Raw genomic sequence first — 14,321 nt, forward strand, 5'->3', positions numbered from 1 at the left:
ACAACAACAACACAACATGCATTTTAAGGCCATTTTCCCTGCTAGAGCGGGGGTTAGCCTTGCGGTCCCCATGACAATCTTCTCAATTTTGCCCTATTTTCTGCATCTCTCCTTGTTAACCCCCTTGCCCGCATTTCTTCTTCCACCGTCTTTAGCCAAGTCTTTCTCGGTCTTCCCCGTCCTCTACTTCCTTCTACATTAATTTCCATCACTCTTCTCAACCAGTCACTTTCATCCTTCCTCAACACATGACCAAACCATCTCAACCTGTTCCTCTTCACAGCATCCATCACAGGCTCTATTCCCATCATCTTTCGCAATTCATCATTTGTCTTCCTCTCTCTCAACGGTACTCCGCACATCCATCGAACCATTCGCATATACATCGACATATACATAGACATATATATACACAGTACCCTCCATAAGTATTGGACCAGTGAAGTGAAATTTATTTTTGCTATATAATCAAGAAATTTTGATTTGAGATCAAAAGATGAGTACCAGGAAAGAATACAGAAAGTCGTCTTTTATTTCCTGGTATTTCTATATTTATATGTTTAACCATTGTAGAACGATAGCACTTTTATGTTCAGTTCCCTATTTAGGTAAGCATAAGTATTGGAACAAAGGTCTGGCAGGTGTTTCTTGTTACATTGATTGTTCACACATAAACGAGCTGTGAATGTCTTGTCTTGGTTTTAGCCTTTTCTTTTGCCTTTGGAGTCAGTAGGCATAAACCAACATGAAGACAAGAGAACTGTCTATGAAAGAAAAGCAAGCAATTTGGAAGCTGAAAGAACAGAATAATTTAATTAGAACTGTAGGACAAAAAATGGGCATAAAAATAAAACAATTTGTTATATCTTGAAAGAGAAATAAACCACGAGTGTATTTAGCAATAGACAACGGCTAGGTCGGTCAAGGAAAACAACTGTAGTTCATGACAGAAAAATCATCAGAGCTGTGAAGAAAGGCTACACCGCAAGATGGAAACGACTCATCAGCACCAAAAATAGAAAGGCCTGATTATATTTTGCCAAGAAGTAGAGAGGTTAGCCGGTGAGTTCTGGAACAAAGGTTTACGGATAGAGGAGACCAAGATAAACCTTTATCAAGGTGATGGAAAGGGGAAAGTGTGGAGAAAGGAAGGAATTGCAAATGAACAAAATCATACTACCTCATCTATGAAGCATGGTGGAGGTAGTGTCATGGCTTGGGTTTGCATGTCTGCCTCTGGAATTGGCTCACTCATCTTTATTGATGATGTAACTAATGATAGCAGCAGCAGAATTAATTTGGAAATGTACAGAAACATTTTGTCTGCTTATGTACAAGAAAATGTCTCCAAACTCATTGGGAAGCACTTCACCATGCAGGAAGACAACGACCCAAAACACACCGCCAACGCAAACAAGAAGTTAATCAGGGGAAAAGTGGAAGACTTCTAGACTAGCCAAGTCAATCTCCTGATTTAAATCCAACAGAGCAGCATTTCACTTGCTGAAGAGGAGATTTATGTCAGAAACACCCAAAACAAACAACAACTGAAAATAGCTGCAGGAAAGCCTTGGCAAAGCATCTCAAAGGAAGATACCAAGAGTTTAATGATGTCGATGGGTCACATGCTTGATGCAGTTATGACATGCAAGGGATATGTAACCAAATACTAACTATTATACTACTTTAATGTACTTTAAGTGAACCTGATCAAATAGATATGCTTACCTAAATGTGGGGACTGAATATAATAAATAGCAAATAGCACCGCAAAGCGGGCGTAACCCCTCAGCACATGCATGGAGGAAACCAATTTCAAGATGGCTGCCATATTGAAAATCGCAGCGCGCCCATTTTCGAAAGGCACCTTCCTCTACTCAACCCCAACACGCACTGCAAACATGGATTTAATCGGACAAGCCATTCTGCTCGAAATTGACGGAAACCAATTTCAAGATGGCTACCGTGGCGGCCATATTGAAAAATCGCAGCGCACCCATTTTCGAAAGGAACCTTCCGCTACCCAACCCCAACACACACTGCAAAAATGAATTTAATCGGACAAGCCATTCTGCTCGAAATTGACGGAAACCAATTTCAAGATGGCTGCCGTGACGGCCATATTGAAAATCGCAGTGGCGCCCATTTTCGAAAGGAACCTTCCGCTAACCCAACCCCAACACACACTGCAAAAATGAATTTAATCGGACAAGCCATTCTGCTCGGAATTGACGGAAACCAATTTCAAGATGGCTGCCGTGGCGGCCATATTGAAAATCGCAGCGCGCCCATTTTCGAAAGGAACCTTCCTCTACTCAACCCCAACACACACTGCAAACATGGATTTAATCGGACAAGCCGTTCTCCTTGAAATTGACGGGAAACCAAAAGTTGACGGACGCCCGGACGACGCCCGTGACGACAATACCCCTTAGCCCAATTTGGGCTGAGGGTTGAAAAGCACTCTTGTTTCTACAATGGTAAAACATATATACCGTACATAGAAATACAAGAAATACAATATGACCTTCTGTATTCTTACTCATATTCATCTTTTCATCTCAAATCCAAATTTCTTGAGTATATAGTAATAGCAACAAATTTGACTTCTCTTCCAATACTTATGGATGGCACTGTATACACACACACACACACACACACACACACACACACACACACACACACACACACACACACACCTGTATACTATATAATGTGCATGTCTCTGTTTCAGAGGAGGAGCTATGCACGCCAGTCGAGTAACGGATCGGACAATTCCATGTACTCCAGCCAGTCTGCTCCAGCACGCGTCATGCAGCGAGCACAGACTCCTCCACATGCTCCTACCACTGTTCAGCAGATGAAGCCAGTTCTGCTACGAATTTCCCCCCAGCCTTGGCTACATCAATTGCGCCAAAGCAAGAGATGTAAGTCTGGAAACCGGATGGCTGCAAATGGTACATGCGCATGTTGAATTGGTATTGCATGCTTTCCTTCTCTTTTGTGGAACTGTTTTGCAATAATCTGTCACCTTGTTGGTTTTGTTGTTGATGTGGTTGCTGTCTTGTTTCAAACTGATGATGCAAAGTGCAGGCCATCACATTTCGCCACAGTTCAGAACAGAAACAATACCGACACAAATTGTCTCTCAGACAACATTTAGGTGAATTGTCCAACACCAGCAAGGATGTGATAATCCCATCTACTATCCCCCCTCCCCCTCCCCCCCTCCCCTCCCCCTCCCCCTCCCCTCCCCTCCCCCCTCCCATCCCTCTCCCTCCCCCCTCTCCTCCCCTCCCCCCTCCCCCTCCCTCTCCCCCCTCTTCTCCCCTCCCCCCCTCTTCTCCCTCCCCCCCTCCCCTCCCTCCCTCCCCTCCCCCCCCTCTCCTCCCCTCCCCCCCGTGCCCCTCCCCTCCCCTTCCCCCTCCGCTCCCCTCCCCCGCCCGGCAATGCCGGGTACTTCTGCTAGTCTACTATATAGCATTTGTTACTTGTGAGAATCTGAGGGATGACATGTCAATGCAACATAAAAGTAGAAAGCATCGGAAAATGCAAAGCCTGTCTGTGTCCGTTTGTATTCAGATGTCTTCTTCTTCAGTATGTTCAAAATAACGAAAACAGTTTTTAAAAAATACAAAATGAAAATCGATGATTTTATGCAGCTTTAGATGTAAAAAAAAACATTTGGCTTGTAGCTTTTGATTAGTGAACCATTTCAGTGACCCAATATGAAAATTCCTTCAGGTCAATTAAAGACCTGAAATTTCAGGTCAATTGTATGAAAATTGATGATTTTATGTGACCCTGACCTTTGATCTTTTGACCAAATTATGAATTTGCCAATTTTGTATTATCATAATAAAGCTTTGGTGAAAATTTGATGACAAAACTCAAATGGTAAAAAGTTACGGCCCGGACAGACACACACACGCACACAGACAGACACACAGACGCACACAGAAGTGATTGCAAAACCTCATCTCCTGCTTTGCAGGTGATGGGCTAATCAATGAGTTTGTGTCTAGCTCCTGAACTAAGGCAGCAACTACACCAATGCTCCTTCAGATTGGAACAGCGAGACAAATCTCTCCTTTATACACTTAAAACTAACAAAGAAAGATAGATTGTAACCTGTTTTGCTGTTGCCAATCTCTCAAAGAAGAGAAATTGCTTTAAATGGTTATAACTCCTCAAATGGCATCCACAGCTTGGGGCAGTGTGACATTTTGATTCCAGGGAATGAAACTTTGTTGTCACAGGATGTACGTGACGTTTGCTGATGTAATTGGCCATTATCTCTTTGTCTCTTACCTGCAAAAGCTGCTGATGGACACTGAATAAGGATTACAGAGGGAAGGGCAATAACCAAAGGAAGTGAAGATAGTATAGTGGATTCAACTGTGGAATTGAATAATTACGTGATGCAAGGTAGTAAGATTAAAAAAGAAAAAAGTATATATGCTGTATGTATGCATATATACAGTCACGTGAAAAGGTAAGTACACCCCATGTAAAGTTTTGACTTTTTCAACATATTTCAACATACAGCTATTTGATCTTCATTTCAACAATATTGACAGATAAAGGTGATATAATATAACAAATATCATGAAACATTTACATTTTGTAGTCCATTGTATAATTTAAATAAACATAAAGGCAAATTTCGCATGTGGAAAAAGTAAGTACACCCCTACATTTATCAAGACATCAAATACCTAAAATTAGAATCAGGTGCACCAGCTCAGGTGCAAATGATTAGAACATCGTTCGAGAGGATATTGGAGGAACCTGTCTTATTTAAACCTCAGATATTTAGTTTGGTTTGCTCTTTGTTGTTGAAGTGTGCGGCGTCACCATGCCTAGATCAAAAGAGCTCTCTGAGGCCTTCAGAAAGAAGGTTATAGATGCCTACGAGTCTGGGAAGGGATTTAAAAAGATCTCCAAACAATTTGAAATCAAGCATTCGACTGTCCGGAAGATCATGTACAAGTTGAGAAGATTCCAAACAACTGCCAACTTGTTCAGGCCAGGCCGCCCCAGCAAGTTCAGCCCGAGAGCAGACCGCAAGATGCTGAAAGAAGTCTAAGAACCCCAGAATGTCATCACCGGACCTACAGGTAGCTCTTGCCACTGTTGATGTCAAAGTGCACGAGTCTACCATAAGAAAGAGGCTGCACAAATTTGTCCTACATGGGAGGTGTGCCAGGAGGAAACGTTTGCTGTCCAGAAAGAACATCAGGGCAAGACTAAAGTTTGCCAATGAACACCGAGGCAAAGACGAGCACTTCTGGAACAATGTGCTCTGGACAGATGAGTCAAAGGTAGAGCTATTTGGCCACAGTACCAGAAGACATGTTTGGTGAAAACCAAAGACAGCATTTGACCACAAGAACCTGATACCAACTGTAAAGCATGGTGGTGGAAATATTATGGTTTGGGGCAGCTTTGCTGCATCAGGGCCTGGGCAGCTCACCATCATAGAATCCACTATGAATTCTTCATTGTACCAGAGGGTGCTTGAGGATAATGTGAGGCCAGCTGTTGGAAAGTTGAAGCTCAACCGCAGGTGGACCTTGCAACATGACAATGACCCTAAACATACCAGTAAATCCACCAAGGAATGGCTGAAAAGAAAGAAATGGAGGGTTCTGGAATGGCCAAGTGAAAGCCCGGATATAAATCCCATTGAGATGTTGTGGGGGGATTTGAAACGAGCTGTGCATGCAATTGTGCATGCTGTGCAACAATTTTTTGTTGAATAAATTATTGCAAAGTCAATTTTGCATTGTTTTTTGTTCAATTAGTTCACCTTTTTCTAAAGATACTGCTTAAATTAAGATTAAATATTGATATGTCCACATATGATAAAAAGATTTTAAAAAACATTTCATGGGATGTACTTACTTTTTCCAAATGCGTAATTTGCATTTATGTTTATTTAAATTATACAATGGACTACAAAATGTAAATGTTTCATGATATTTGTTATATTATATCACCTTTATCTATCAATATTGTTGAAATGAAGATCAAATAGCTGTATGTTGAAATATGTTGAAAGATTCAAAACTTTACATGGGGTGTACTTACTTTTTCACGTGACTGTATATTGTTACAGATACGACTTTGATGGTATGGTGGGCCGAGCGGGATGGCCGCCGTATCCGTACAAGTTACCCCGATTGCACCCGGGGTTGACTAATCGCGCTATGCTGGCTCAATAAGAAAAAGAAGACACCCGGCTGGATTACAATCACACAATACGACACCAGGGATACGGTTCTCAAAGGTTGTTATTACAATTGCGGAAGGTTTAGATTACAGGGACAAGAGGGAAACATAGGAAGGTGGGCACTTAAACACACTTATATTATCCCCGGACAGACGACAGGTAAACGCGGGACAAGGCTCACTCACACGGGGTTTGATGGCCAGGAAAGCGGGTAGCGATCGCTCCAGGTGCACCTGTGCTCAGGGCAGGATCACGTACGGTGGTGTCCAGAGATGCGTGAAGGTATCACAGCGCTTGTGGGTCGCGACTTTGGTCTCAAGCTGGGGAGGTCGCTCAGCGCTCGGGAGGGTGGCGTCTTTTCCTTCCAAGCTCGGGGCGCATCTGACGTCACATCCGGCGCGGGGCCGCGTATATCCGGCGGATAATGCCTCTAATGATACTAATACTAATGCCGGCGGATACTAATGCCTCTCGGTGTGCCAATTCCTGTCCAAAGCCCGGCTTCGTAAAGCCAAGCAATGGATACTGGTTGTTTTGTGCCGGCGGCTGGATGCGTCCGTCATTCGGGGCAGGGACGGGGGCTTACCCGTGCCGAGATCCCACGCACCATCTCGGCACGGAGCCATCCAATGTCCCGCTCTCGACCTGCCGGCACGTCTCACCAAAAAGTGGTCGCCATGACGACCCTTTCTATCGGGCTGCCAGCTCCGCCTAGTGGAGCACGGACGCGGCCGTTCAAAGCGAGGCCCGGCACGCACCGAGGGCCCGATTCGGCTAAAAGTCGACCTAACCTCTAACCCGTGTAACGTCGATGCTTCACCTGCATGCTTACACCCCGCAGCCCGTTCCTTGCTCACACATCCAGCCGTCCCCATGCTCCTCGTACCTTTCCTTACACATCCAGGTACCCTCATTCCACTCACAGCCTTGGTCACACACCTGACCACCGAACACTTTGGCACACATTCGTTGGTCGCACACCTCACCAAAACACCTCTTCGCGCCCCCTCCTCTGTCACCTCCTCTGTGACAATCACAGGTGTGCCCTCATTCGCACACCCAACCACGTGCCTCACCACCAACTCCAGCGTGCATTCCCACTCACGCTCTACCATTCCAGGTGTGCATCCTTCCATCCCAGGTGTACATCCTCGCTCACCTGTCACAACTAACTCACGCTCCATGTCACTCTCACTACTTTCACCTCCACTCGTGACAACGCACTCACCCTTACTCTTGACAGCACACTCTTTCCCCATGCACCTGTCCGTCACACACCTTTCTCGCGCACACTCTCCCGTTACACCCTCTGTAACACTCACCACAGGTGGACACTCTTCCTTACTTCTGACAGCGCACTCTTTCCCCATGCACCTGTCTGTCACACACCTTTCTCGCGCACACTCTCCCGTTACACCCTCTGTAACACTCACCACAGGTGGACACTCTTCCTTACTTCTGACAGCGCACTCTTTCCTCATGCACCTGTCGGTCACACACCTTTCTCGCGCACACTCTTGCGCACACTCTCCCGTCACACCCTCTGTAACACTCACCACCCCGCGCTTCCACGTGCTCCCTCGCACACGCGCTACGATCGACTCACTCTCGCCAGCACACTCACTCCTTGGCACGCACTTTTTCCTCACACACCCCAGAGTCGGACTTTCTTGCACACCTCCATTTTCGCACACCAGACCTGTCGCACACTTCACCAACGGCCTCTCACGAACACCCGGGTCTATCTCGACCCCCAAGCTTATTAAATCACCTGGCGCATCATACGCACGACCATATTGGTCACCACTTACACCGGGTCCTCTTTCTCTTCGCTTCTCCTCCATCACCTGCGAATCCCTCATCCGGTTAATGAGCACATCATCACGATCCGAACACAGACTTTGGACCAATTCTTTTATCTCCTCTTTTATTTCTTTCTTATCCCCTCTCCGTCGCTTCTTAATTTCGCTCATCCCTTCTTCCACTTCTTCTAATTTGTGCTTCACCTCTTTTATTCCCCGGTACGTCTCCTCAAGCTCGTCCTCCAAGGCTACCTTGACCGTTTCCATGTGCGTCCTCACCTGCCGGTCCTTCGTCTCCATAACCTCTATCACCTCGTCCAGCCTCGTTGTCAGTCCCTCACGTACCATCTGACATTCCCTCTTTGTCGCTATCAAGTCGTTTTTTATGTCGTTTTGTGTCGCTTTTAACCCTCCTAATACCGCAGTGTTCCTTTGAACCTGCTCCACTAACTCCGTCTGTCCCACCGTCAGCTGCTCCACCTCCTGCGTCAGGTCCTCTATGCCCCCTTGTAACTTTACAGTCCCCTTTCTCACCTCTTTCTCCATGCGCTCCTTACAGTGCCTCACCTCCTCGCGCACTCCTCCGACCTCCTCACTCACTCCTCTTCTGATCTCCTCTCCCATCACTTGCATCTCCTGCCCAGATGCCACCCTCATCTGCTCCATTTCCTCCCTGTGAGCATCCAGTTTGGTTTCTACCCCCATTCTGACCCCCTCTATCTGCTGCTCCATTTGTTTAACTTCCCTTTCCGCTTGGTCCCTCATGTCCCTCAATTTGCCTTCCATACTGTTTTCTAACCCCTCTAACCCATTTTTCACTCCCTCTATCTGATTCTCCTGGGCAGCCATTCTATTTTCTACCCCCTCTAACCCCTTTTGCATCCCTTCCATTTGATTCTCTTGAGCGGCCATTCTGTTTTCTACCCCCGTTAACCCATTTTTCACTTCTTTTATCCCGTTGTCTAACCCCTCAAAATTATTGTCTAACTTCTCACTGGTACCCCTCGCTTCGTCCCTCATTACCCCCATTTGGCCCTCCAATCGCTCACCCTGAGCATCCATCCGGCCCTCCAATCGCTCACTATTCTGGGCCATAAGGGCCTTCATTTGTATAAAAAAAAGGCCCCAATCCATCGGGGGCGCTGCCACGGTCGCTGGCGCGGTGATCAGCGAGGCGCCATTTTGCGCGCCCGCTTCTTCGTGCGTGACGGCGCTATTTTGCGAACCTGCCGCCCTCACTGCTTCGCTCTCCTCCTGTCCCTCATTTTGGTCCTGGATCGACCCTACCTCACTCTCCTTTACCGGACCCCAGCCGTCTTGATCCGCCATAGCGCGACTTGCAAAATTCGAGTTTCGTAAAACAAAACAAATTTCGGCCGCTCCAAATTTTGACCAAATTTTTTTTTTCCTCTATTCGTTTTTTTTTTTTTTCCTTCAAAATTTGGTCGGGCCTCGAATCCCACTCCTGACACCAATTGTTACAGATACGACTTTGATGGTATGGTGGGCCGAGCGGGATGGCCGCCGTATCCGTACAAGTTACCCCGATTGCACCCGGGGTTGACTAATCGCGCTATGCTGGCTCAATAAGAAAAAGAAGACACCCGGCTGGATTACAATCACACAATACGACACCAGGGATACGGTTCTCAAAGGTTGTTATTACAATTGCGGAAGGTTTAGATTACAGGGACAAGAGGGAAACATAGGAAGGTGGGCACTTAAACACACTTATATTATCCCCGGACAGACGACAGGTAAACGCGGGACAAGGCTCACTCACACGGGGTTTGATGGCCAGGAAAGCGGGTAGCGATCGCTCCAGGTGCACCTGTGCTCAGGGCAGGATCACGTACGGTGGTGTCCAGAGATGCGTGAAGGTATCACAGCGCTTGTGGGTCGCGACTTTGGTCTCAAGCTGGGGAGGTCGCTCAGCGCTCGGGAGGGTGGCGTCTTTTCCTTCCAAGCTCGGGGCGCATCTGACGTCACATCCGGCGCGGGGCCGCGTATATCCGGCGGGGAGTCACGCCCTCGCTCGTTAGCTCCGCCCCATATGGCATCGGCCCATGGCTTCTCATTGGGTGCGGGGGTTACCGGCTCCGCCCTTGACGAGGGGCCGACAGGGAGCCCCCTTCTGGGTAACCCCGTCGAGCACATGTTCAATGGCGGCCAACCGAGCCGGAGTGAGGACGCAAAGCCGCTGTTGTTGTGGTTGTTGTTGGAGCTTGAGATGATGGGAAGAGATGCGGGGAGGTATGGGAAGGTCCTAAACTCCTACTGGTGCCATATCATCACATTCTGGTGCAACGAAGAGTCATAATTAATGGAAACAAGTCCTTAACTGACATAGATTAAGAATAACTAGCAAGATGTCCTATAATTGTCTACGTGTGGTGCGGGGGACCTGGGCACGACATTTAATGGGGGAATGTAGGGGAAGATCGGCTCTAATGGGTGTTGTTTACAGACAATGGGACTAGGGAATGGGGTAAGGGGAGAGTTGGGGAGTATCGGAGAAGATAGGGGAATATTTACAAGCGGATATGGAGGTCAAATTCCATATTCGCAACAATATATTTATCTGTGCAGTGTCTGTGTTGTGTTGTGTTGTCTTGTCTTGTCACTGAACTACTTTCTCAAACTTTTGTGAAATCCTATCAAACTTTTGGTATGCACATATCTCTCCCGTCGGTATGTCCTAAGGGTATTTTTTTTGAAAAGTTTTCCCTTTTTTTCTTTTTTTTGGGGAATTTGTTCGGGAATTTTTTTTTTTTCAACTTAGGTTTTCAACTTCAATTGTTTATAAAATGTGATATCACGTATATTACAAATACATTTGTGCAAAATCATTGTTTGAATTATGATTGGTTTAAACCATGACAAAATGGCAACTCGGGTACAATCATTTATCTATATATCTACATATCTGGGCAGTGTCTGTGTTGTGACTTAACGACTCCCTCAAACTTTTGTTTCCGTGGTTGTGAAGTGTTTTTAATAACGTTATGGTGGTTTTGAATGACGTGGTGGTGAGGTATTTTGAATTATGTGGTGGTGAGGTGTTTTTAAATGATGTGGTGGTGAGGTGTTTTTAAATCACATTGTGGTGAGGTTTTTTGAATTACGTGGTGGTGAGGTGTTTTGAATTATGTGGTGGTGAGGTATTTATAATTACGTGGTGGTGAGGTGTTTTTAATTATGTGGTGGTGAGGTGTTTTGGATTAGTTGGTGATGAGGTGTTTTGAATTACGTGGTTGTGAGGTGTTTTTAAATGACGTGGTGGTGAGGTGCTTTTAATTTCGTGGTGGTGAGGTGTTTTTATTATGTGTTTTATGGCTGTGTGGTGTTTTGAATTACTTGGTGGTGAGGTGTTTTGAATTACGTGGTGGTGAGGTGTTATCGTCCCAAACTTCCAGTCTGCACCTACCCCTCCCCTATGTGTGTGCTGAGGGGTTCTTTCTTGAAAAAAAAACATTCAACCTAAATCTTCAACCTAAATTGCCTATAAAAATGTAATATCACAAACACAACAAATACATTTGTGCAAAATAATTGTTTGTATTATGATTGCTGTAAATCACGACAACACAGAAATTCAGGTACAGTCATTATCCTCAGCTAAAATAAGTCCGTTCCTCAGTAACGATGCTTGGTGAGGCGAGCGCAACGAGCCGAGCCAAGCTAGTATATCTATCTATCTATATATCTATATATCTATACATCTATATATCTATATATCTATATATCTATATCTATATATCTATATATTTATAAATGTGTGTGTATATATATCTGTACTCAGTTGTTACAGACGTTACGCTCATATTGTTACAGACGTGGCTTGGATGTTATTCACCGAGCGGTTTTGGGATGACCACGTCTGCACAAGATTATACTCGATATTATACCCGAACGTTGACTAGTCGCGCGATGCTTGGTCAATGAAGGAACAGACACACGGCTGGGATTAAAATGACGACACCAGGGATACGGTTCTCAAGACCTCCGGAGGAGATTATATTCGTGCGGAAGGTCAGATTACAGGGACGAGAGGGACAACATAGAAAGACAAGCACTTAGACACAACCTTATATTAACCCCAACAGACGACAGGTAAACGGGACAAGGCTGACTCACACGGGGGTTGATGGCAGGAAAGCGGTTGTCGATGGCTCCAGGTGCACCTGGGCTCAGGGCAGGATCGACCCGGTCCGGTCCAGAGATGCGGAAGGTTGCACAGCGCTCGAGGTGGCGTCTTTTCGTCTCAAGCTGGGGGCGCATCTGACGTCACATCCGGCGCGTGGCCGCGTATATCCGGCGGGGAGTGACACGCCCTCGGCTCGTTAGCTCCGCCTCGTGGAATCGGCACGTTGCTTCTCATTGGGTGCGTGCGGGGGGTTTACCAGGCTCCGCCCTTGACGAGGAGCTGACAAGGAGCCCCTTCGTGGTAACCCCGTGGAGCGCATGGTCTGGAGCGCATCGTCTGGAGCGCATTGTCGATGGCGGCGAACCGAGCCGGTGGGAGGACGCACACTCCCCCCCCCGCGCAGCGCCGTGCCCCTCTGTTGTTGTAGACGGGGAAGAAGATGGGAGGAGGTATGGGAAAGGTCCTAAACTCACTACTGGTGCCATATAATCACATTCTGGTGCAACGAAGAGTCATAATTAATGGAAACGAGGCCTTAACTGACATAGACTAAGAATAACTAGCAAGATGTCCGAAAGTTGTCTATGTGTGGTGCGGTGGACCTGGGCACGACATTTAATGGGGGAATAAGGGGAAGGTCGGCTCTACTGATTGTTGTTTACAGACAATGGGACTAGGGAATGGGGGATTGGGGATAGTTGGGGAGTATTGGGGAAAATAGGGGAATATTTACAAGCGGATATGGAGGCCAAATTCCATATTCGCAACATTGCACCCTTCTCTACCCTCGGGGCGTCCCGACCCGATAAATTTTTACCTACTTTAGTGTGGCACGCAATGTAGTTCCCTCTACTATTAACTCTACCCTGAGTGCGACAGTTTTACAGATATTCACAAATGAGTAAATATGTCCCCCTGCGACGTTGCACCCTTCTCCTCACAGAAACACACCCACAGGATAACCGAATCCGGAAAGAATTCTCAAACTAAACATACAGCCGGTAGGGAGCATTATTTACACAAGACTACGCTGATATTTACACTACGATCCAGGACCTGTTTTTTTTGGAGGAACACATGCAGATGTTATGCATAGAGAGAGCACGCTTGCCAGCATCGATACACCAACCCACGAGTGCTCTGTGGCCGACGGCCTTTAATAACGTGCAGAGCACCCCTTCCAAGCATCAAGCACCACCCCATCACACAGTGAGCACCATCCGGTGCACCAATAAAGTGTTTATAAATCATTGTGTGGTGTCACAGCCGGCCGATGTTCTGCCGCTGGTCTTGCCTTCGTGTGGTGCACTTGGCCTTCTTACTTCTTTTCAAAAATAAAGAAAGGCGCCAACCGCGTCCATTTCTGTATTTTGGCCTTCAGTGGTGTCAACTATAAGTGGTTCACCTGTTTGGCATAGGTGCCACGTTGACCCATAGATCCTTCCACGGGTGGTGCTTGGCCGCAAAAGAACTGCGGTCCATTGTGGGTGGCCACAAACATTGCGGTCCGTATGGTGTATCGATCCAAGCAGCAAGCAGCGAAAGTGCAGGCCCACAACTGCGTAGCCCGCACCGCTCTCTCCTCTCTCTCTACCCCAAAGCCAGATCCTCGGAGGCGGGAGACAAAAGAAGAAGACAAGTGAGTAAGGTGGTAAGGGCGCAAAAGTGCACGCAATACAAGATGATGCACACTGGGGGCACATGGGAACCAGGTGAGACAGGTACGTTCCTATCGTACGCCCCCCCCCCCACCAGGTAACCTACATGGCCCCTCCCTTACCACTTACTGCATCCACAAAACACAACACTACCCATAAACATCTACTTTACAAATCAACAAACATCCCTACTGTCTTCCCCGTTCCTCCCATAAACCAAATTCGCCTTCTCTCCCTCCTAACCAATCAAATTTGCCATTTTCAACTCTCATCAAAATTTGCCATTTTCAACTCAACATCAAAATTTGCCATTACCAATTCATCATCAGTCCCTCCTAGGAAGGGAGAGATGGAATCACCCCAATGTCTCATCCACGTCGTGATGCGTCTCACAAATCCACAGCAATCTCATTTCCTGCTACAAACCAAGAAAACACAGGTGTGGAGTCATCATCATCACCTCAGGTAAGTGGCTGCGT

The 14,321-nt window shown here is 46.6% G+C and overlaps 1 protein-coding gene and 1 long non-coding RNA gene across 5 annotated transcripts in view; one reads left to right on the forward strand and one right to left on the reverse strand.

The window, feature by feature from the left end:
* Nucleotides 1-14,321, forward strand: part of LOC137438178 (membrane-associated guanylate kinase, WW and PDZ domain-containing protein 1-like) — a 139,032-nt gene that overhangs the window by 88,970 nt on the left and 35,741 nt on the right. For 2 of the 4 annotated variants that reach the window (XM_068133189.2, XM_068133191.2), the window contains one exon: nt 2,735-2,957. In XM_068133189.2, the coding sequence (XP_067989290.2) occupies nt 2,735-2,957 (223 nt within the window). The remainder of the gene's footprint in view (nt 1-2,734; nt 2,958-14,321) is intronic. The other 2 variants (XM_068133190.2, XM_078766506.1) reach the window with 1 other exon arrangement.
* On the reverse strand, nt 9,679-13,177 carry LOC144888492 (uncharacterized). The gene is made up of 2 exons (XR_013621047.1): nt 12,125-13,177; nt 9,679-9,767 (listed from the first exon to the last, which is right to left on the reverse strand). It is a non-coding gene; the product is annotated as an uncharacterized LOC144888492 (long non-coding RNA).

This window comes from Myxine glutinosa, chromosome 12 (genome assembly GCF_964187855.1).
Source record: "Myxine glutinosa chromosome 12, kmMyxGlut1.1, whole genome shotgun sequence".
Lineage (NCBI taxonomy): Eukaryota > Metazoa > Chordata > Myxini > Myxiniformes > Myxinidae > Myxine > Myxine glutinosa.